This window comes from Vigna unguiculata, chromosome 10 (assembly GCF_004118075.2).
Source record: "Vigna unguiculata cultivar IT97K-499-35 chromosome 10, ASM411807v1, whole genome shotgun sequence".
Classification (NCBI taxonomy): Eukaryota; Viridiplantae; Streptophyta; class Magnoliopsida; order Fabales; family Fabaceae; genus Vigna; species Vigna unguiculata.
Window position 1 is genome coordinate 40670367 of NC_040288.1, and position 22648 is coordinate 40693014.

General features: G+C 25.1%; 1 protein-coding gene across 1 annotated transcript; it reads left to right on the plus strand.

The window, feature by feature from the left end:
• The first annotated feature begins 20948 nt into the window (after positions 1-20948).
• LOC114166197 lies at positions 20949-22545 on the plus strand. The gene has a single exon (XM_028050883.1). The coding sequence runs from the start codon at positions 21065-21067 to the stop codon at positions 21677-21679; it is 615 nt and encodes a 204-aa protein (XP_027906684.1). The 5' UTR covers positions 20949-21064; the 3' UTR covers positions 21680-22545.
• Positions 22546-22648: the final 103 nt, after the last annotated feature.

Below are 22648 nucleotides of genomic sequence, written 5' to 3' on the forward strand. Positions count from 1 at the left end.
CGACAGATAGTGGAAGTGATAAGCTTTTTCACTTATCAATCTATCCCAATAAGTTATCAGGGAAGGGCAAGCACTTATATTACAAGTGCAGTTAATTGCGGGACCCACTAAGCCGGCTTCGGTTTTGTCTAAACAATCGGCTCGGAATCTCGAGCTAACAGCTGTCCTTCAGCTCCAGCATGGGAGTAATTTTCCTGTGCTGACGCAACATCAAGCTACTGTATTTGGATGTTTTGCTCAGGTTCCGCAAGGTGATGATGTGGCATATTGGATGGTGAAGATTCGAGGTAGAAGGGTAGGGGAAAGGCGTGGATAGTTGCTGAGAAAGCGACTTTTACTGGGTTAAGATCCCCGGTAACGACAAAGTTTCTCGGAGGGGTCCCATAAATTTGACACCAGAGTTTGGAAATTATTACACTGCGTGCCATTACTTGCAACTGCGACATGCGCGTTTTATCACCGTGTGATATGGGACATTATCCCGTACGATATTTTGGATGTGTCGCGAGATGAAAGTTTAGTAAAGTAAGTGAAGTGAATTAAATGTGTGGTCAGAGAGGTGTGTAGGTTATTGTCCTTGTCAGGTGTGTACGTCTGTTCTTTTCCACCTAGCTGCAATAAAATAAAGATAAAAATATTCATGAAATAAAATCATAATTTTTTTAAAATTATACTGAAAATGAAAAAATTAACCACAAATCACAATTTACGTTTGGGAAGTAAAATTGTTTTCGAATAACATTTTTATATAATTTATTCTCGAAAAAAAAATCTAAATTACTCGTTTCAATTAACATATTGATCACTTTCAGACAAAATTGTGCAAAGAAATATATAGATATATTCATTTAGGGATAAAAGATGCTAAGAACTTTTCACACCTGGAGCCATCTAATTGAAAGTAATGTCTCTTAATTTTATTTTTATTTTCAAAGCTAAAATTTAATACCTTTTTCAGATTAAAAAATTGCTAACGGACATTCACGTATTAATCTATAACAATATATAAAGGGGATTCCCCTTTTTGTGTCCACTTTTCAAAATACCGATTTTACCCTTTAAATATAATAATTTATTAAATTTTTAAAAATTGACCGTTACTTTATAAACTTTTTATAAAATCAGATGTCTTTGTTGTTCTGATATATTTCACTTTATTTTTAATAAATATAATTTTAATATATATATATTTATTTAATAACATTATAATATTATCACTGCTAATAAAATATTACGTATATTTAAAAAATATACACACAGGCGCGATAGCGCCTGTGTTACGCTAGTAGTCAAATAAAACATGTTTAATGTCTTGAAACATAATTTTTTTTAATTAAATTTATTTGTCCTTTTTTATAACTTTATCCAATTTATTCTCTTAATTTTATAAATATGTACATAAATTTTTTAATTAAATTTGTTTGAAAAATTAAAATTAGTTTCTTTTTTATAATTTTGTCCAATTTAGTCTCCTAATTTTTTAAATGTGTAAATTTCTTTTTAACCAAATTTTATTAAGTTTATTTAAGATTTTAAACATGTTTTATAATAACATTTGAATTGTCTATACTGTTTTACACATTTCTCTTCTAATATTAGCTAAGAAAATCATTTGAAAGGTAAAATAAAGTTAACAATTTTTTTAAAAACAATTAAATATACTTATCTCTAAATTTTAGGAACTAAATTGAATCTTAATTTCGAAAGGAAAATAATTTAAATTTTCACTAAAATTTAAGGGATAAAAATATATTTAACCATATCTTATAATACTGTTAAAATTATTATTATTAAATTTAAAAATTATTTTCAAACCAATATAATTCTTACATATATTTTAAAATATATAATATATTTTAAATTCTAAAATTATAATTCTTACAAAACACAATTTACAATTTATATAATATTAAAATCTTCGTAAACATAAGTAAAATCCTATAGAGGATTGAAATAAACATAATACTCAAATATTACACAAGAAACAACTTACTAAAACTTAAGGATGAGCTCTCAACCCACAACACAACTTTTATAAATATTAATATATAAGACGTTTTTCAATTGTCATTTCACCTCAAATGGCACCACAATTTCAACACACAAATCATTAAAACAATAACTCCAAAACTTATCATATATCATCTACCAAAGAATTTTTAATAACCCAAACATCATCCAAAACACTTCCATAAAAAAATTTACACATAAATTAAAAAAAAACTATATTTATTTAATTTTAAAATTTGGTATAAAAATCGAAAATGTTACAAATTTCAATTTTGCATCAATAATTTAGAGAATACAAATATATTTAATTTTAATATATATTATTTTTAAAAAATATTTTTATTATTATTTATCTATAGTAATTTTAATATATAAAAAATAAACTTATTGTTTACTCCCTCTTTACCAAACACGGCAACGTTTTCAGTTTTTCTTTTTTTTTCTACTATTGTCCACAATAATAATGTTTAAGTCATAAAAGTTCATCCCCTAGTGTCCTCATATTGTTTATCACCTACAACTTTTTCTCAACATTCAAACAATTCATCTTGATGTGACATCTCATTTTGTTCTTATATCACCATCTTTTTAATAAACAATTATCACCAAACTGTATAAATAAAAAGTGCCAAATTTATGGAAGAAAATTATTTAAACAAAACACATCAAGTGCGACAAAAAGAATACAACAGAACAAATCATTTATTTATTAATTAATAATTGAGTGTATACAAAATTCCTTCTATTAATCAATTAAGCAATGATATTAAATTTTAGTTCTGCATATACAACTGTATTACTCTTCATAGTAATTTTATATATTTTATATAATTTTAACAAAATTATTTATTGCGTGTTATCAAAAACCTACTTATTAACGTGTTTCCATATCTTAAAACAAATAAGGTGGACCCTCTTTGAAAACTCGTGTCGTGACAAGTGATGCTGGAAAGTTATTTTGGTGTAAAAGAAAGTCAATACCACTAAAACAAATAAGGAAAAAAATAATATAAATTAAAAACAGCTGTTATAATTACAAGAATATTTAGAATATATTCTTGTAATAATATCATTGAATATATTCTTTTTATAATAACTGTATATTCAAGAAAGCAAATACGAAATTGGTAAGTGTTTAAAATATTGTAATTATAATAAAAAACTAAATAATATTTGGATTTTCGAAATGTAAAACATACCTTAAAATGGGAAGGGTCCACAATTGAGAAGGACACCTACAAAGCAAATTGGGTCCAGTGGGTCCCACATTCTCTCTCAGACTTTCAGTTTAATCTAAATTAACAAGAAACTTTAACTGTGACGCTCTCTCTTATTTACTTTCCTTTTTTTTTCGCTTTTAGTATAATATTTATTATATTGAAATGGTTATTTTTTATTTTACTAAATTTTGAATTTCATCACATTAATTTTAGTTATTTTTTAAAATAAATTAATATGATATAAATAAAATTTTACTTATTAAAACTAATTTATTATATTTATTTAAATTAGCATTAACAAAATACACTATACACAAATAAATAATAAATGTTATGTATCACTTTAATAATACCACCGTCAATGTAAATATAATAAAAGATGTCTCGTTTCGATAACAAAAAGAAATCAATTTCAAAACATTTAAAATACTAATATATTTTCTTAAAATTATAAAATAAAATAAAATTTAATTACTTACATAATACCTACTTTGATAAAAATAAATCAATTTAATCTTAATTTTAAAAATATTAATTACATCTTAACTTTCAATATATATCTCATAGAATATCATAGAATAATATTATCCGAATAATTAAATAAAAACCTATTAATACATTATAAATTAAGAAAAGTCAACTTTCATCCCATTTAAAATAAACAAAAAAAGTGATAAACTATAAATATTTTATTAAATATTTATATTAATCATGATAAAAAGGATTAAAGTTTATTATTTAATATATTAGATCTAAATTATGATTTGTAACACGCTCAAAATTCAAATAATTAGATTTAAAACTAATTTAAAATAAAAAAACTTATGAAAACATAAAATCAACTTATAAAAAGTGAAAAACGTCTATGAAAAAAAATACTTACAAATAAGATTTTTTAGAAATCACTATCAACTTTTACTCTAGTTAGGTTATCAAAGATAACTACTCTTATATATACTTAAATTATAATTTATTTAAATGATTAATCTTCTTAGGAAAAGTTATGCAAAATAGTTTATTAATAAAGAAGTTGAAGATCGAAAGAAAAATAATGTAAAAGGTTAATTAAAATTAATATTAAATAATTAAAAAAATAGGGTTGGAATTTGTTTGAGCATTTAAGGTGTTATTAATTTTGATTGCGACGGTTGGGTTTGGTAGCTACTGGATGAACTTTTGCGGTAAGCACAAACCGACCACGTGCATCTTCTCCACCAGTTATATTGTTTTTATATTCTAGCTTTGAAAATGTAAATGCATTTATTTTCCTTCATATTAAAACTTTTATATAATAAAATGTAAATATATTTATATTTATATTACGAAGATGTCTTTATTAAAGTACAAGAATTCAAAATCACTTATGGTATAAAAAATTATTTATTTTTCGTTTTAATAATACAATCATCACCGAACCTAATTAATTGCATTATAAATATACGTATAATAACATTATAACTGATTATATTTTTTCGTTACCCAACCGACGACAAATTGGAATGAAAATATTATTAATAATAGAAGTAAAATACTTTTATCCTTCTTACATTATTTTTTCTCACACAAAAATCTAAACTTCCTTACTTTTCTGAGTTTTTATTTGAATCTTCTCTACATATTTAACTTTAAATATATTTTTTTTCAAAATTTAATCATATTATGCGATTTTTCAATAAGGATAAATTGTTTTATTTTAAAAAAACCATCTATTTTCTTTCCAATTTGATTATAGTTAAATTATTTTTAGGAGAACCATGCTTGCAATTACCCTAATTTTTAGTTATTTGTTAAGTTGTTTTTATTATGTATCCTCTCGTAAAAAATTAGTACGTTCTTACAATTTTGAAGAAAAATAATAAACAACACTTATAAACAAAATAAATACGCTCATCCGAATATTAAACAACCAAAAAAGAAATAAAAATGGAATGAATAAAGTTACCTTTTACGTGTCTCAACGAAGTTTGAATTCTCGATGTCTTATTCAAATAAAGTGATACTATTGTATTCCAATTGGAACACACACAAAAAAATAAAGTGAAGTAAGTGATGTTTTACCTCATCAATAGGACCTTTCAGTGTAACAAATATTTTAATGTCTAGAAAAAATTTTAGCTAAAATAACGTGTTGCTGTCATACACAAGATAATTTATTGATATTAAAAGAATCAGATAAAACATTAAATTAATTAATGAAGTTCTGATACTTTTTGTTACAAAAATATTCTGTTTTTCATTTTGTTAGTTGCAGGACATGTTCTCTCTTTTGTATAGATTTGTAATTTGTAATTATAATTTGTGATTAATTATGATGTAATTAAGTGGAAGAAACCGAAGAATTAAAATGCGTATATAATTAGGTATTAAAGTAAGTCAATGAGTTGATTTATAGTTGATTAAGCTATAAAAATGAGTTGGCTCAATCAATTTATTATTCGGTGAACTAAACATTTTGTAGTTTTACTTTGATTCATAAAAATTGATGGGTTAGTAAATTGATTTTATTAAAAATGTTTTATTTTTTTAATTTATTTTATATATTTATTAGGACACAATTAACATGAATTGATTGAACTCATTTTTTATATTAATTTAATTAAAATACTCATTTATTTTGTCAAACATGTTTTTAGTAAAATTAGTCAAAATTAAGGCGTTAATATATATAATAATATAAAATAAATAAATTAAATATTAAAAGTATTCAAATATTATTGAACAATATTATAATATTTAAAAGAAATAAAATTGTCAACTTACATAGTTAAAAGTAATAAAAAATAAAAGTTATAAATTATAAAAAATGATAAAATTTAATAAAAAATAATTATTAATGAATTACATACCACCCTAATCTGACGATCCAGACGAGTCAATCTGACCTACGATCCAAATGGGTCAATCTAGTTCGGTCCGAAAATCCAAACTTAGACTCACAATTGAGATGGCCGGATCTGAAATGACGATCGAGATAGACTGAGCCAACGATCGAGATGACCTGGACCGACGTTTTAAACATGTCAATCCTACGTCGATGAAAAAAAATTTAATAACATATTTTAAAAATTAATATATTTTTCATCTTTAAGAAAAAAATCTACGAGCTAACTCGTACTGGATCAAATTAAGAGCTCTAGTTGTTGATGGATTGAAGTGATCATGGTTATGGTTTGTACATTGTTATTAGAGGGATTTTGGGACTTTATAAGGTAAATGTTGGTTATGCCACTCATCTATTCCGATACTTCTTGACTCATCGTGTGTGGGATGTTGGATACGTAAAAGGAAACATCAAGAATATTCTTAATTAACTTCATTTTTTTTTTTCTCTTCACACAATCACTTCCCAGTACAATTTTCTCATTTTCTTATTCTTTTCAGTAAAAACATTTATCTATCTCAGTAACACCTCATTAGTGTTCTATATAGGGTGATATTTTTTCTAACTTCTAAATTGTTATTAAATATTAAATATTAATATTTAACTAAATCATGTATTTTCAAGTACGCACTATTAGTAATAAAAAAAATGCATCAATATATAGAAACGCATTTACTGTTTTCCATTAAAAAAATTTACTTGCATTCAGATTGGCACGCAAAGTGAGCAGTGAGAGAAATGAAAGCAAATTATGAATCTCACTTTCTCGAGAAAGCAAATTATCGCGAATTAATATCTCGTGATTTATCAAGACATAGAAAAATGGTTCGTGTAGATATCGTATCGGTGGTGCGATGATACCGTGATGTGATGACCGAACAAAAGGATTGACTCCCTTTGGACATAAAAATTTAAAATATTTTTAGTGATTAAAATTATTGCTAATACTATATCACGAAAACGACACATCAATGAATAAATTGTTATGCAGTTATCCACTCTCACCATGTGGTGCGTGCCCTACACGTCTGCACGATTCATTAAACATTCTAGGAATTTAATTCAGAGGTAAAAATAGTTACATTTTTGAAGTACACAATTTAAAATGTTGGATAGTAAAATGAGAATATTTAAAATGATTTATCCACGAAAAAATTTAATCGGGAAAATCATGATGAAAATCTATAAGAAAAAAGACAAAATATATTATGCTAAAAATATCTGATTCAAATCACGAAAATAGCAAAAGTTCCATCTATAAAGTAGTAACAAATTTAATAATAAAAAAACATGTTTTAGTTTAGACATTATACGAAGTAAATGCTTATTTATATAATTAAAACATGTATAAAATATATTTCTATATTTATATATGTAGTAGTGTTTCATCATTTGAGCATTGTAATTAATGTTTAAGTAATGCAATTAAAGCTTGGGCAACATTTTTCCACAAATTTGTTTTAAAAAGTAAAATATAATATATGATATGTATATTAAAAGATGTACAGTAATTATCAAAAATAGAATAAATAAAAATTAAAAAAATATGTATTGGAATTGTTAATGTAAAAAATTATAAATTATTATCAAAATATTATTATTTTATAAATTAAATACTTTATTAATAAATATCGATAAAGTATTAGATACAAATATACGACTACTTTATTAATAAATGTCGATAAAGTATTAGATACAAATATACAACTCGAATTAAAATATCAGTAAATCAATCTTATACATATTATATATTTTGTATATGTACATTATTTCACATCATACTTAAGGGATAAGTAATATGTTTTTAGAAGTAAAAAACTATATTTTTGTCCTCTCTAAACTCTCACTTGATTCTTCATACCTAGAACAAATATCATTTAGCCTAATTTATTTATTTTGTATGATTTACAAATCTTATAACTTGACTAAATCCATGATGGTTTAATGGATTGATTTGTTTAAATACATTTTATTCTTTTAAATATTAACTACAATTATTTTCACCTCCACTTAACTTTCTTTAGTTTTTTTATTAAACGAGTTCAATTTAATTTATATTAAAAAAGACTTTATTCTTTTGACTTAATTTAAATCATAGACATGAGTTATTTTATTTATGTTTATTACTAATTATATATATATATATATAACAATATTTTATTTTATAAATATATAAAAAACTAAATTATAAGTAAATACAACTTTTAAGACTTTTTGTCCTCGTTTCAGTCACAATTTTAATCAAAGTCGTTGGTTCTGCCTCTAATTAATATTCATTTAATAGTTTGACTAGTTAATACTTCATCTCGTTTATTTATTTATTTATATATATATATATATATATATATAATATAATATAATATAATATAAATTTCCCAAAACTATATTCTAACATTTTGAAAAAAAAAGAATAAAAATGGTTTTATACTTTTGTTTGTAAAAGGAACATTTTGCGATTGATTGAAGGTTTGAATTGAGCCCATTATCCTTGCAATTGATGTCGAGGTTCTCCTTCCATACCTGTCAACATCATTCCAAACTTTGTCACTGTTTCCACTACATCTTCAAAAACACAAAAGTTGCGTAGAAACACAGAAACAAAGAAAAAATAAAAGAAAAGTCCAATTTTGATAAAATTTTATCATATCTTAAAGAACCAAAAATAAATAAATAAAATCAGTTTAAAACCATTCAATTACATCCCAACAATATTATCCATTAAGTTTACCATTATAATTAATTATTTTAATTTTATTCCCTATTAATGTTTGGTTTTTGTTTTATTTAAGAAACATATCATTAATTAAGATCAACAACACTTGATACGCGTCACCGTAACTTTAATAGAAAATATTACATATAAAATTTAATGGTTTCTATAATAATGATTTATTAAATTATATCCATAAGAATTTCTAATTATCGGAGATAATACATATTTTTACATTAATCATACTTCAAAATTAAAATCATATTTTATACTAAAGTACATATATGGAGATAGGTTTTATAATGACGTTACATATATGCTCAATTATTAGTGTATTTAAAATGATTGCATATACAATTATTTGGGGTTGAGATCTTAAATTGGATTCCCTACAAAAGTTATTTATGATCCTGGTAACATCCACGCGTTTAAGAACTATGTAATTACTAATTTTTTTTATGTACATAATTGATAAATATTTAAGGTTTAAGGTATCCTTTCAAATTAATTTAATTTGATATAAAAAAAAATATGAATATGAAGATTATTGTTAATTGTTAATAAAAAACAAAGATAAATACCGTTCAACCTTCTATTTAATATATTAATTATTTTTACATAATTCTTTGGAAGTAGTGTTTAATATTATTGTCTGTCACCTTGTCGTGACAATTGAAATTGGAAATTGGAAATTGGAAGACGCGAGTAGATGCGGGAGAAGAGAGAATACGAGAATATGGTAAAAAAGCGCGATAAGAGAATGGTTGAAGCTGTACGTGAGAATTTAATTGAAATGAGAAGATGTAGGTTTTGGTTTTTGTGTGGCGTAGATGAAATGCGATGCCAGGTATGACAGTGAAACCGTACGGAGAGAGTTTGATGCAATAATAACTCAACATTTTCTTTTCCTCACAAATTGTCATAGTTTTTTACATTGAATTTGAATAAAAAATTATTTACACTTTTATTCACAAATAATTATATATAGACTTTAAGTATTTTTAATTAAGTTTTTATTAAATTATTTACTTTTTTAGTATTTAAAATTTTGTTTTTCTTAATTAAATATCTGTTGTTTAACATAATGATCTTATATAGTTTTATTATTTTTCTTAATTGTTTCTTAAGTATTAAAATTATGATATTTTATAATTAATATAAAATTCCTGTACTTAATTTAAAATATTTTGACACATTTTTACTGACAATAATAAAAAACACTTATTATTTTACTTTAAACGCGATATATTTTTTCATTAATTAAATGACATATTAATATATGCATATAAATAAGCAAAATAGCAAGATAAATTATGTCATTCGCTAATGAATAATTAAAATATAACCTTTTTAGATATTTAATCATTTAACAAACTTTAATAAAAATTTAATTAAAATTATTCAAATTTATCATATACTTCAAATTTAACTAATCTTTATTATTTTTTTTTTCATTTAACTTGTATTTTTTCTATAACTTACCTTTTAAAAACATTTAATTTTATAGTTCAACTAAATTTTACTACAAAATGATTAGATTACTAGCATTCATCATAACAATATTATTTACAATTGGGTAATGTTCATTATAATAAAGAGACTAAAAACAAAATAAATTTATGAAGATAAAAAACTTTTGAAAAACATAATTTTTAATGAGTTTCTTTCCTTTAACTAACTTAAACCTAAATATGAAACCGAGAAAACACTTATTACTCTAATATTATTACTAATTTAGTATCATCGAGTGGCCTAAGTTTGTATTTTCCTTTTGTCATCAAGCACAATTCAATGGCCAAATTATTTTTCTTTGAATGGAAAATTATCTACTTTTTTTCTTTTAAACCTTTTTCATAATACCAAATCTTATTCACCAGAAATTAGACAGAATTAACTTTTCTCAATTTGGATGCTATAATCATTTCTGCTTCTATTTTGGACCAAATAGTGAAATTTATGTGAATTTATTTTTGGCTAATAATCATTTAAATTTATGCACAACTTGTACGTAATTTCTCTCTTCATTGTCAATATGACGAGTTGTAAAAGTAATCTTACAATTAAATAATTATTTCATTAGCTTATATAGATTGTGTGAGTTTTAATGATATTTATTGTTGTTGATATTGAAAAGCAAGTATTTATACAGTGTACAAGTTTATAAATTATTGTAAAATATAAGCAAATATAAGCTTATATATTTATTTTGTTCAATAAACAAGTAAATGAAAGCTAAATTGAATAAGAATAACATATTGTAAATATCTCACCACACAAAAATATTAAAAGTTGACGTCTTATTCGTGAAAATGACGCATATATGAACTTGGTTTACGTACCTATATTGATGGATTAATATAATAATTTTTTTTATTCGCTAATGCACACTTTTATAGTCTCTTAATATTTTAATTTAATTAAGACTTGTAATGTGATTGACATAATTATTTGTGAAGGTCTTTTAAAATAAAAAATAGATAAAAATAGGGTAGCAAACAAGTGAGACCAACCACCAAGTTGCAGAAAGCACCAAACATGGGGATGTTGCGAAAGTGGATGAAAAAAGTGTAATATACTATGGCGACAATTATTTATAAAGTTGTACTAATTATTTATAAAGGAAAAAAAAATATAACACTTGAATTAAAGGATTTTTTTTCGTTATTTTTTTTTTGTCTTTTTAGTATAATGTAGTATGGAAGAAGGTGATTTGTTTTTGTTATATATATACATATATATATATATATATATATATATATATATATATATATATATATATATATATATATATTACACAAAAATTGAAAATATGTTTTCAAATTAAAATTAAGAAATAAGTTTCATATTGAATAAATCCTTACTTTTCTTTTATAAATTGAGAAGAATGTGAGATGAGTTTTTTTGTGGTGGCAAATTAGGTAATATGTCATGTCATGATTTCCAATTAAGAGTTCACAAAAACAACAAAAATACCCTAATTTACTAATGATATAATTAATATTTATTTAATTAATTCAATTAAACCTTTCTAGTTATGAAAAGTTTAACTTGATAGTTAGTTTTTACGAATTGCGAAAGTAATGTTAGTAATGTGCGAAAGTGACGCGTTTTTAATTTTAAATATGTTATTACGGTCAATTAGATGAAATAATAATATTGACATGATTTAGAAAATTCAGAGACTAAAATCTAACGGATCTAATTAAATAAAAAGTGAAAGGAAAGGATTTTTTTAAAGAAAAAAGAAAAATCCAAGTCTTGATTGAACTTTCTATAGTGATAATTATTCGGTCAATTAAAGTTGAAAGTCTTTTAGCTTGACATAAAAACTTCAAGTAAACTTCAATAAGCGTTTTAGTAGTATGAAGGATTTATCAATAAAGATATAGAAAATCAAGTGTATCGAATCAATAAAGTTCTCTACGAGCTTAAACAAACTATATGAGCTTGGTATAACAAGATTGAAGCATAATTTTTCAAAGAACACTTTGATCGATGCTCGAGTGAATATACCTTGTTCATTAAAAGGATTCATGGTAATATTTTAATTGTTAGCCTATATGTTGACGACACATTTTTTATTGGAAATAGACATCAAATTTGTGAGGACTTCAAAAGTTTGATACAACTAGAGTTTGACATGACAGAGTAAAGTGAGACTTTTCAGTTGCCAAAAACGTTATGTTCATGAAATGATAGCTTGGTTCAACATGATAGAGTGCAAATCTCTTCGCAATCCAATTGTGTAAGACACTACACTATCCAAAAATGATGAAGGAACATCAGTTGATGGTACCAAATTTAAACAAGTTGTTAGTAGTCTCATGTATCTAACAGTCACTCGGTCAGACCTAATGTTCAGAGTCAGCCTAATCAGCAGGTATATGGCTACTCCAAAGACATCATATTGGGTTGCACAAAACGTATTATGAGGTATGTAAAAGTACCATTGAGTACGATATTCTATATCGAAAGGGATGAAAGACCGAAATCACAACCTATAATGATAGTAACGATGCTGGGAACTTGGATGATAGACGAAGAACTTATACAACGGTATTCATAATAGGATTAGGGGTTGTGTCATGGGCTTTGAAAAAACAATTAATGGTCAACTTATCCACTACAAAGGCAAAGTATAAGCAGCAACATGTGCCTATCAATGCATTTGGCTTCACATAATTTTATAACATCTTGGGGTCGAAAGAAAGGAAGCAATCACAATTCCATGTGACAAAAACTCTATTCAACTGTCCAAAAATCCTGTCTTTCATGGCCGTAGTAAGCACATTGCAATGAGATTTCATTTTCTTAGAGATCTAGTAAATGATCACGTGGTTCAATTGAAATACTATAATACTCATGAATAAGTGGTTGATATAATGACTAGGGATGTGAAACTTGAACAATTTGAGAAGCTTCAACAAATGCTTGGAGTAGTTGACATTACTATAGTAAGCTCTATAGCTTAAGGGAGAGATTTTTAGCTTATTTTTGCAAGTACTTCCAAACTTTTACCTTTTAGAATGATTTGCTAATAATTCAAAGTTCAATAAAATCCTTATTTGGATCGTGGTTATGTATTTCCTCACTAAAAATGTCTGTCGCCCATGCTCAACCTCAACCTCAAATGATTCCCCTTTCTCCCGCGACACCGTTAGATTACATCCTAAATTAAATTGGACGGTATATTCTGAACATGGTTCCTAGAGTTCAAATTCTGTAAATAGGACAACATATTACTCAATCTCCACGCATAATTACTTGGTCTGAAAAAGATGATCAGGAAATAATAAAACACAATAGAAACATACATAAACAGAAAATGAATAGATATAAGCATAAATGGAATAGATATAGGTAGAAAAGAAATAATATATATATATATATATATATATATATTTAATATAAAGTTTTTTGAAAGAGTTTTTTTTTTAAAAAAAAATAGTTATTTATGGTATATATATTTTTGAAAGTAGTTTTATTTCTTTTATATTTAGTGATTAATGCATGTTTTATTTCCTATTATATTAGCATACTTTTATTTTCCTATTACAACTTAGCATAGTTGTTGTTAATATACGTATGTATTTATGTTTCTGGGTACGTTACACTCTTCTATCCATAATGTGATTTTTTTAATCTCATAAAAGCCTCTAAGCATGCAAAAATGAAACATTTTTTATCTAAGATAATGTTAAAATATATTCATTTAATTAGTATACAAAAAGTTAACATATATTCGTAATAATGTTAAAATTCATTACTCAGCATTCTTATTAATATTTTGTACAAATAAACGGTTAATATTACATAATTTACCGGCACATAAATATTGATTATATATACATATATATATATATATATATAATAGATTAACATTTTAAAATTAATTGAAGAACTAAATTTTCAATTAATATTTTACAAAAATAAGAATGGTACATTTACGAAACTATAAGATCAAAAGCAATTTTTTGTTAGGGTTTTTGAAATGTTCATAGATACCGAAGGGAGTGTATTGGGCCTAGATTAGAGACAGGTTGGGATATATGGGATTGTGTTCAATCGTAGCCAATGTTTCATAAGGCATTTTTTTAATATAAATGTTGCTAAATCTTTAGGTTTACATTTTTTATTTTTGTATTTTTTTTTAAGTTTTACTATTAAAATTTATAAACATATCTTTGTTTTTATTTTATAAATTTGATTTTGCTAATATTGATAAATAAAAAACAATAAATTTATTAACTAATATGCAAGTGCACTTAGAACACCTTTCTCTTTAGATAAATGTTCCTTTTATATATATATATATATATATATATATATATATATATATTGATTCTAACCTAAATTTTCTATTTATAGCAAAATTTCTAGTTCTATCTTTTTTGCAAGCTCAAAGTTTGGGATAATATAATATGACATTCTTATGAAAATTTAAAATGCACAAAATAATAATAATTTCTTAAACATATATTTGCTTAATGTTGTGTTAATAGGAAAGTGGAATTTTTAGTTGATACCCATAAACTCAATTATGATGTCCACAAACAAACACACCTTTACCAACCAAATACAATTAATTAATTATTATATTATCACTTTCTCTTAAATATAACTTTCACATAATTAATTAACACTCTTATTATTTTAGTTTCTATAATCATTTGTTTGTCTAAAGCCAGAATAACCCCAAATTCATTTGCATGGTGTTTAAATGATACCCTTCTTCTTCACAAAGTTGTGTTTAATTTCTCATTATTAAAGGGCTTTTTACACGAACTTCTAATTCCTACGTTTATGATCGCAATTAATCTTTACATTCACTTAATAAGGTTGATTCATACGCAAACATGAATTTTATTGTGGTCCTTTGAATAAGACATAAAAAAAGATGCTTTTACGTAAATATTAACATGGAGTTGTTGTTAAGTCTAAATTGAATTTGAATTAATTTAAGTGGATTATAATTAATTTATACACTTTTTCAGCCACCTTTGCATCAACAACTTTAAATTTAACTATTAAAGAGGTTATATATATATATATATATATATATATATATATATATATATATATATATATATATATATATGTATATATTTTAGTATCTATTTTGTTACAAAATTGAAATTAGTTTTTTTCTCACTACAACAAAAATCGATTTAGGTAACAACACTAAATTATGAGTTAAACCACAAAAATCGTGGGCTAAAGTTTAGACAACAATTCTTAAGCGTAGTCTAGGTGAGTGTAGCTGTAGGTAGGTCACTGTTTTTAGTGCGACAACAATTTTAAAATCGTTGCTTAAAATCCTCATAAAAGACAACAGTTTTGATGTACGTGTTTTTTAAAACTTCACATTTTCAACACTGTGAGATTTTGGCGTTCTCAATCCAAAATCAAAGGGATGAAAAAAATTTAAATTTTTTTATTTTTTGAACTAAGTTTTGCATTTTCAAGGAGGGAAAGAATATTTCTAATCGAAAAGCTTTAATTTTTAATGTATTTTAGACCACATTTTAATGTATTAGCTCACACTTTTTAGAAGCAACATTTATATAAATGTTGCTTAAGATAGTTTTTAAGTCACATCTAAATAAATGTTACCTTTACTGTGTTTAGACCACACTTTTATACATGTGATCTCGTTTAATGTTGTCTAAAGTCATTTTTGTTGTAATGTCTTTCAAAATTTAGATATAATTTGTCAATATAGTTTAAAAATGAATATATATATATATATATATATATATAATTATCTTAATCTATTTATGTTAAACTCTTTTGACGTGTCAAACTGTATTTCATGTTAACGTTTGAACTTTTTATACCATTTGACACATTTGAACTTAAATGTGAATATGAAATGTTGTTTAATATGTAAAATGCATTAAAATTTGAAATAATAACAAATTATAATTTCACATCCAAATTTATAAACTACAAAGATATTTAAGCTTATTAAAAAATAGACTATCAAACTTAAAAATGAATATACAAGTAGTTAAAGTAAATTGAGATGAGTAAAAAATAAAATAAATTCCAATTTTAATGAAGCTACTCATATTTGAAGAGGGTAGATACAAAATTATTTAAATAGGCATGAATTAATTAATACTTTGACTTGTGAAAAAGAAGTTTGATTAATTTATTTGAATGGGATGAATCAAATACATTAAATGATTATTAGAAAAATGCGAAGCCTAAGATTAGACGTGAATAAAAATGTAAATAGATCAAGTCAATAGTTTGACTTGTTGAAAAAAATATGTTGATCGAGTTTGACATTTATTAATTTATTTAAATCAAACAATAAAAAGTTTAGGTTTACACTATTAGAAAAATGCTACTCCCCAAGTTATTATTACATTTATTAAATGTATTATTCACGTTTGCTTAAGTTCACCAATTTAATTAATTTACACGTTTGGAGATGATAAAAGCTCGAAGGAAAATATTTGAATTTATTAAATAAATTTGGATATATTAAGCATTGTGAGAATTTCTTATTTTGTTGAGGAAAACAATGATTTGACATGTAGCCAAAGCAAGTTATGTATCACTTTTTGTTCTTATTTTCAACTTTTCTTTATTATTTTTTCGAAAGTGGCACATTTACTTTTGAAAGTTGATGAATGGACTAAAATAATAAAAATAAAAGAGAAGACAAAAGAAGAAAAAGAAAGTCACATGGCAACCAACATTAATGTGTGAAAGATATCCATCCATATCATTCAATGGCTACTAACATTCTCTAATCAATCAACTTTAAAATTAAATATTATTTTAAGTTGGAGATCAAGTTCTAAGTTATAATTAAGATTTACATATATCAAATTATTTCTTTCAACAATTTTTATTTGTAAAGTTAAAAATAATGGATAATTCTGTACAATTTATATTCGGTATTTCGGTCTTAATTTTTTATTATATTCTTGATAAAATGTATTATTTAATTAAAGTGTTTTTGATAAAAAAAAATTTATGATAAATTCATCTTTTCATCAAGGTGAATGATTAGTAAAAAATAATTTCAACATAGAAATTATGAAACTATATACAAGAATAATTATATGCATTTCGAGCATGTAAGATATAAAACAAGCAAAAGAACTTAAAAATAAGATGTTTTAGAATGCAAAATATAAACACTTTTAAATTTGTTAGATTATTCAATACTATCAAATTTATTTACATATTTTAAAGTGACACATACACAATAATACACTAATAGTTTTTTTTATGGGTATTAATTGAAAAGATTCAAGTAGATTAATTTATATAAGGAATTGACACCAATTTCTACAAAAATATTAAGATAATGAGTATTTTTTTTATATATTACTCAACTTTATCATTTTGTGAGACTTAAACTCGCACTTGAATTTCTAAGTTAAAACTTTTGATACAAAAAATCTTAACATTTAAGATTCTTCAACTGTTATACTCATCTATGCCCATACAAATAATCATCACATAATTTATTTTTTATAATGTAATTCAATTTTTTTCGAAAAGTTTATGAATAAAAAAGTGAATCCAACTTATATGAAATGAATCAACATTAAACAAAAATGTTTAGGACACTATTCATTATACAATTATACCTTTATTTATCTTTATGCAGTTCTCACAAAAACCTTTCTTAAACCTTTTCAAACCAATATACACTGCTAAAATAGTCTACTTTTATGTTCTTTGTGAAAAGTTCTGCAAATCTTTTTTTTTTTGAAAATCTTCATTAATTCTAAACCCTATACTCTCATTAGAATAACCTAACTATTGTTTTAAATTATTCATATTCTCCATTAACTATTTTATCATAATAATTTTAGGTGAACTGTGATATAAACCAAGAAAAAAAAGGTGAGAAACTACATTGATTAGGATTTTCACGTATTAAATCCGACCCATTTGATCCAATTAAAACGAACTTTTAACCATATAAACTTTTCGAATTGGTTTAAAATATAAGCTCTATTTTATTTTAAAGGGTTAAATAAGTTTTTGATCCTTAACTTTCACCGAAATTTGGAATTAGTCTATTTTGAAACTTTAGACCAATTTAGCTATTTATCTTTCAAAATACGTGGATTTAGTCATTTTAATCAAATTTGTTAAGTTTATTTGACATTTCAAGCGCGTTTCATGATAGTATTTGACTTAACATTAAAGCAAATATGTGTCAAACGATATAAATAACTCAAATCCAATCCTAAAATGCGTATGAAACATCAAATAAACCTAACAAAATTTGATTAAAATGACTAAATCCACGTATTTTGAAAGATGAAGGACTAAATTGGTTCAAAGTTTTAAAATGAACTAATTCCAAAATTCACTGAAAGTTAAGGGATCAAAACATATTTAACCATATTTTAAATTAATTTAGAGCGAATTATAATCTTTAAAACCTTTTATATTGCAAATTTAGGGCTTTGAGATTTGAAAGATTCCAAACGTGCAAACTAATCAGCCATTATTATTATGCTCAACTAATCACAAAATTATAGTTATTAGAAGCTAATTGGATGGTGATGGCACGAAGAACCAAAGTCAATGGAACATTACATCTCAAAGTTAACAAAGATAATTTTAAATATATTTCCAAATTTTTTCCCTCAAGACTCCAAAATTGATCTTAAATTATGGGTTTTTCCAACCATAATGACGGTTTGGGTAAGATTAATTATTGAGATAATTATAGTCAGTGTTTCCTTAATTTATGAAACTCTATCTTATATTCTCTCCCTCTATTCTCTCAATAGGGTTTGACTTATTGGAAAATGAAGATAGAATTAAAATATCACATTTTCATTGTTTGTCCGAGAGAAGAAAATATTAAAGGAATTTTTTTTTTCACGAAACAAAGATTTCTCATGATACTGACATAAAAAAAGAAAAGAAAAACATTTCTAACATTTTTAGTTTTTTTTTTAATTCTCAAAGTTTATATAAATTTCTTTAACATAAAGTTATTTTTATATACTTTGATAAGTTTTTGTTTTGATTCTGACTCAAATTCGTTCCACAACTATCGTTAAAAATAGATAAAAATATTTAAATCTTGTTTCACTCTAACTCTTAAATAATGTGAAATTTATTAAGTTTATCATAATAATTTTTTTTTTATAACCAACGAGAGTAAATATAATATAAATGGGTTTCAGTGAAATCTCCTATACATCTGTAATAAAATATTTGTAGGGAATTGATAACAGATTATATGATAAGTCTAACCAACTTTCTACCATGTAAATAAATAAAGAATTGATGGTCCGAATTTAGAATAATTGAACATTCAAAATACACTAATAAATATTAATTTTGATGTTTTAAAGTATATCGAAAATTATTTTAACATATATTTTGAATGGTAGGTGAAAGTATAACTAACACAAAAAGTCAATAATAAAATTGAATTTTGATTGCTCTATTTATATTTTATAAATTTTCTGAGATCTCGAATAACATTATTATTTATTGTCTGAAATAGTAGAAACAAAGGACCAGATTGGAGTAAAAAGTTGAGGAAATCGTACTTCTTCTACACGGAATGAGTGAGACTCCAACTACAAGTTTCATGGTTATGAAATATTAAGTGGATATTAAATTTTTGACACCATATTTTTTTTATTATTTGATATTATTTTTTTGTTATTTTTTATATATTTATTTTTATAAATATAAAAGTTAATTTTTATTAAGATTATGGTTAAACAATCGTCAGGACTATTTTTTTTTATATCGTGAGGACTATTTTTTCGTTAATAAAATTTAGGATTAAATATGTTTTTATCTCTCGATTTTCAGTGAATTTTAAAATTAGTCCATTTCGAAATTTTGGACCAATTTAGTCCTTTATAATACGTGAATTTAATCATTTTAATCAAATTTTGTTGGGTTTATTTGATGTTTTGTACACATTTCAGGATTGTATTTGTGTTATTTATACTATTTGACACATTTTTGCTTTAATGTTAAGTAAAAAACTATTATAAAACGCGCTTTAAATGTCAAATACACTTAACAAAATTTGATTAAAATGACTAAATTCACGTATTTCGAAAGATGAAATACTAAATGGTTCAAAATTCGAAATGAACTAATTTCAAAATTCACTCAAAGTTAAGAGGCCAAAAACATATTTAACCCTGAAATTTAATTATTAACATTTGTCTATAAGAAAAAAAGGTTTGTAATTTATTTGACGGCAAAAGAATATGGAAGAAGACATTGCTTTTCCTTGACTCCAAGCCACTTTTAATTGTTGTAAGTAACGTCTCCATAGTTTTCACACTTTCACTCTCAACTACTCAACACCAAACAAGTAGGGGTGGCTCCACCACAAGTACTTTTCCATAACCCGTGATTCAAGGGCTAAATTTTAATAAGAAAAAGAAAAAAAAATTCATATTCTTAGGTCTCACTCACTCCTTAAAGTTTGATGTCACAAACCCTATTTCTGGAGGGAACATGAACATGGGTGTGGGTTACAATGCAATTCACATACCCCACAAAAACACACACACACAACCCTATGCTTACTTTTTCTTTAGTCACTCTCAAGACTCAACTAATATACATAACTAACTAATTTCACAAAAAGAAAACCACACACTCTCTTTTTCAAACCCTCTTTACCATTCTTTATATAAACACTCCACAACTCTTACAAAAGTTGAACAACATCACAACACAACACAACACACCAAAACACAAAACTTATAACTAACTATGGATTGGTTCTCATGGCTCTCAAAAACAAGCCTTGAGCCAACCCTAGTGTATGAGTATGGTCTTACTTTTGCACACAATGAGCTTGAAGAAGAAGACATGATATACTTCAACCATGAGTTTCTGATGAGCATGGGAATCTCCATAGCCAAACACAGGCTAGAGATTCTGAAGCTGGCGAGGAAAGTGAAGGGAAAGAGGGCACCACCGCGTCCTGTGGCGAGGCTCATGGTGGCGATCAAGAGGACGAAGAGGTGTTTGGCCAATTACTTTCGCACCTTCATCAGCTGTGAGGAAGAGTCTTCGGCACTTGTTGTGGTGCCATCATCGAGAACAAGGCCTTATGGGACAAGATGGAAGAGCCATGTGATGAAGAGGAATAACAAAAACAAAAAGTTGATGGTGGCTAAGCAAGAGAGGCTCTTGCTCACAAATGGAAGTCCTAACACTTTGCTGCATCATGGCCTTGATGCTTTTACCAGTCCCATGGTTTACCATTTCAACAAGGAGGAAAAGATGGAAGATGATGATGATGATCATGGTGGATACTGGTCTTCAGCTGCTGCAGAAGAAATCAGGTGGGATACCATGTTCCAGGATCTAAAGCCAAATTGATAAATTTTTTTTCCTTTCTGGGGTTGATTCTATAATCCCTTATCTTTCTTTTATTTCTTTTATTACTTTTTGGTCTCTTTTTTCGTTAAAAAATGTCAAGTTGGTCATCTAGATTTTTTAATCTCAGTTTGATTCTAATTTTGAAAACTTTGATGCAATTTTATTCTTTTTGTTAATTTTTTTGAAACGGATCAAATTTTTTTTTTTATCAAAATTGACACTATGGTTGTGTTAGTTATACTAACAAAGCAAACCATCCTTATCAACTTCAATTTTGATAAAAAATCTTTGACCTGTATCAAGAAATTTAACAAAAATAACTAAATTGCATAAACTTTTTAAAAATCGAGATCAAATTAAGAATAAAAGAAAATAGAATACCAATTTTACATTTTTTGAAAAGAACAGAGACTAAAAGTATAATTAATCCCCTTATCTTTTTGATTACTTGGTGAGAGATGGGTTTTTTGGGTTCTTCCACCAGCATACTTTTGTTGTTGTTTTTATGAAAGGTGTGGGTCATGCGGATAGGTAACTTTAGCATGCAGGTATCTGTTTCAGTAATGAGATTGTCTACTTTGCTTTTTGTATGGTCATGTGATGGATGCCCATTAGCTTTTTTGATAGGGCAAAATTTGAATTAGATTAGCGTGTTTATGGGGGGAGAATGATTTGAGGTAGATGTTTAGTTTTGTTACTTTACTTTACCAACTTTGAAACCCCAATTAAAAAGTTTGGCTTGACTTTGGGTTTGTGCAATGTAATGTCTTGTGGTTGACGATACACACATTAACAGAGTATATTTAGTATTTAATACAATACTTACAACATTGCCATTCTTGTGTTTGAACTAATTCTTCATTGAATGACCATGATTGTTTTACTTTTATTTTCATCTCAACCCTTAAAAAAGAAGAAGAAAAAAAATGTTCTATGTAATGGTTAATTTTCTTTCTTTTTATTAGATTT

Bases quoted from the DNA above. Each gene is read 5' to 3' on its own strand.
- LOC114166197 (XM_028050883.1), top strand. From the start codon at position 21,065: ATGGATTGGTTCTCATGGCTCTCAAAAACAAGCCTTGAGCCAACCCTA.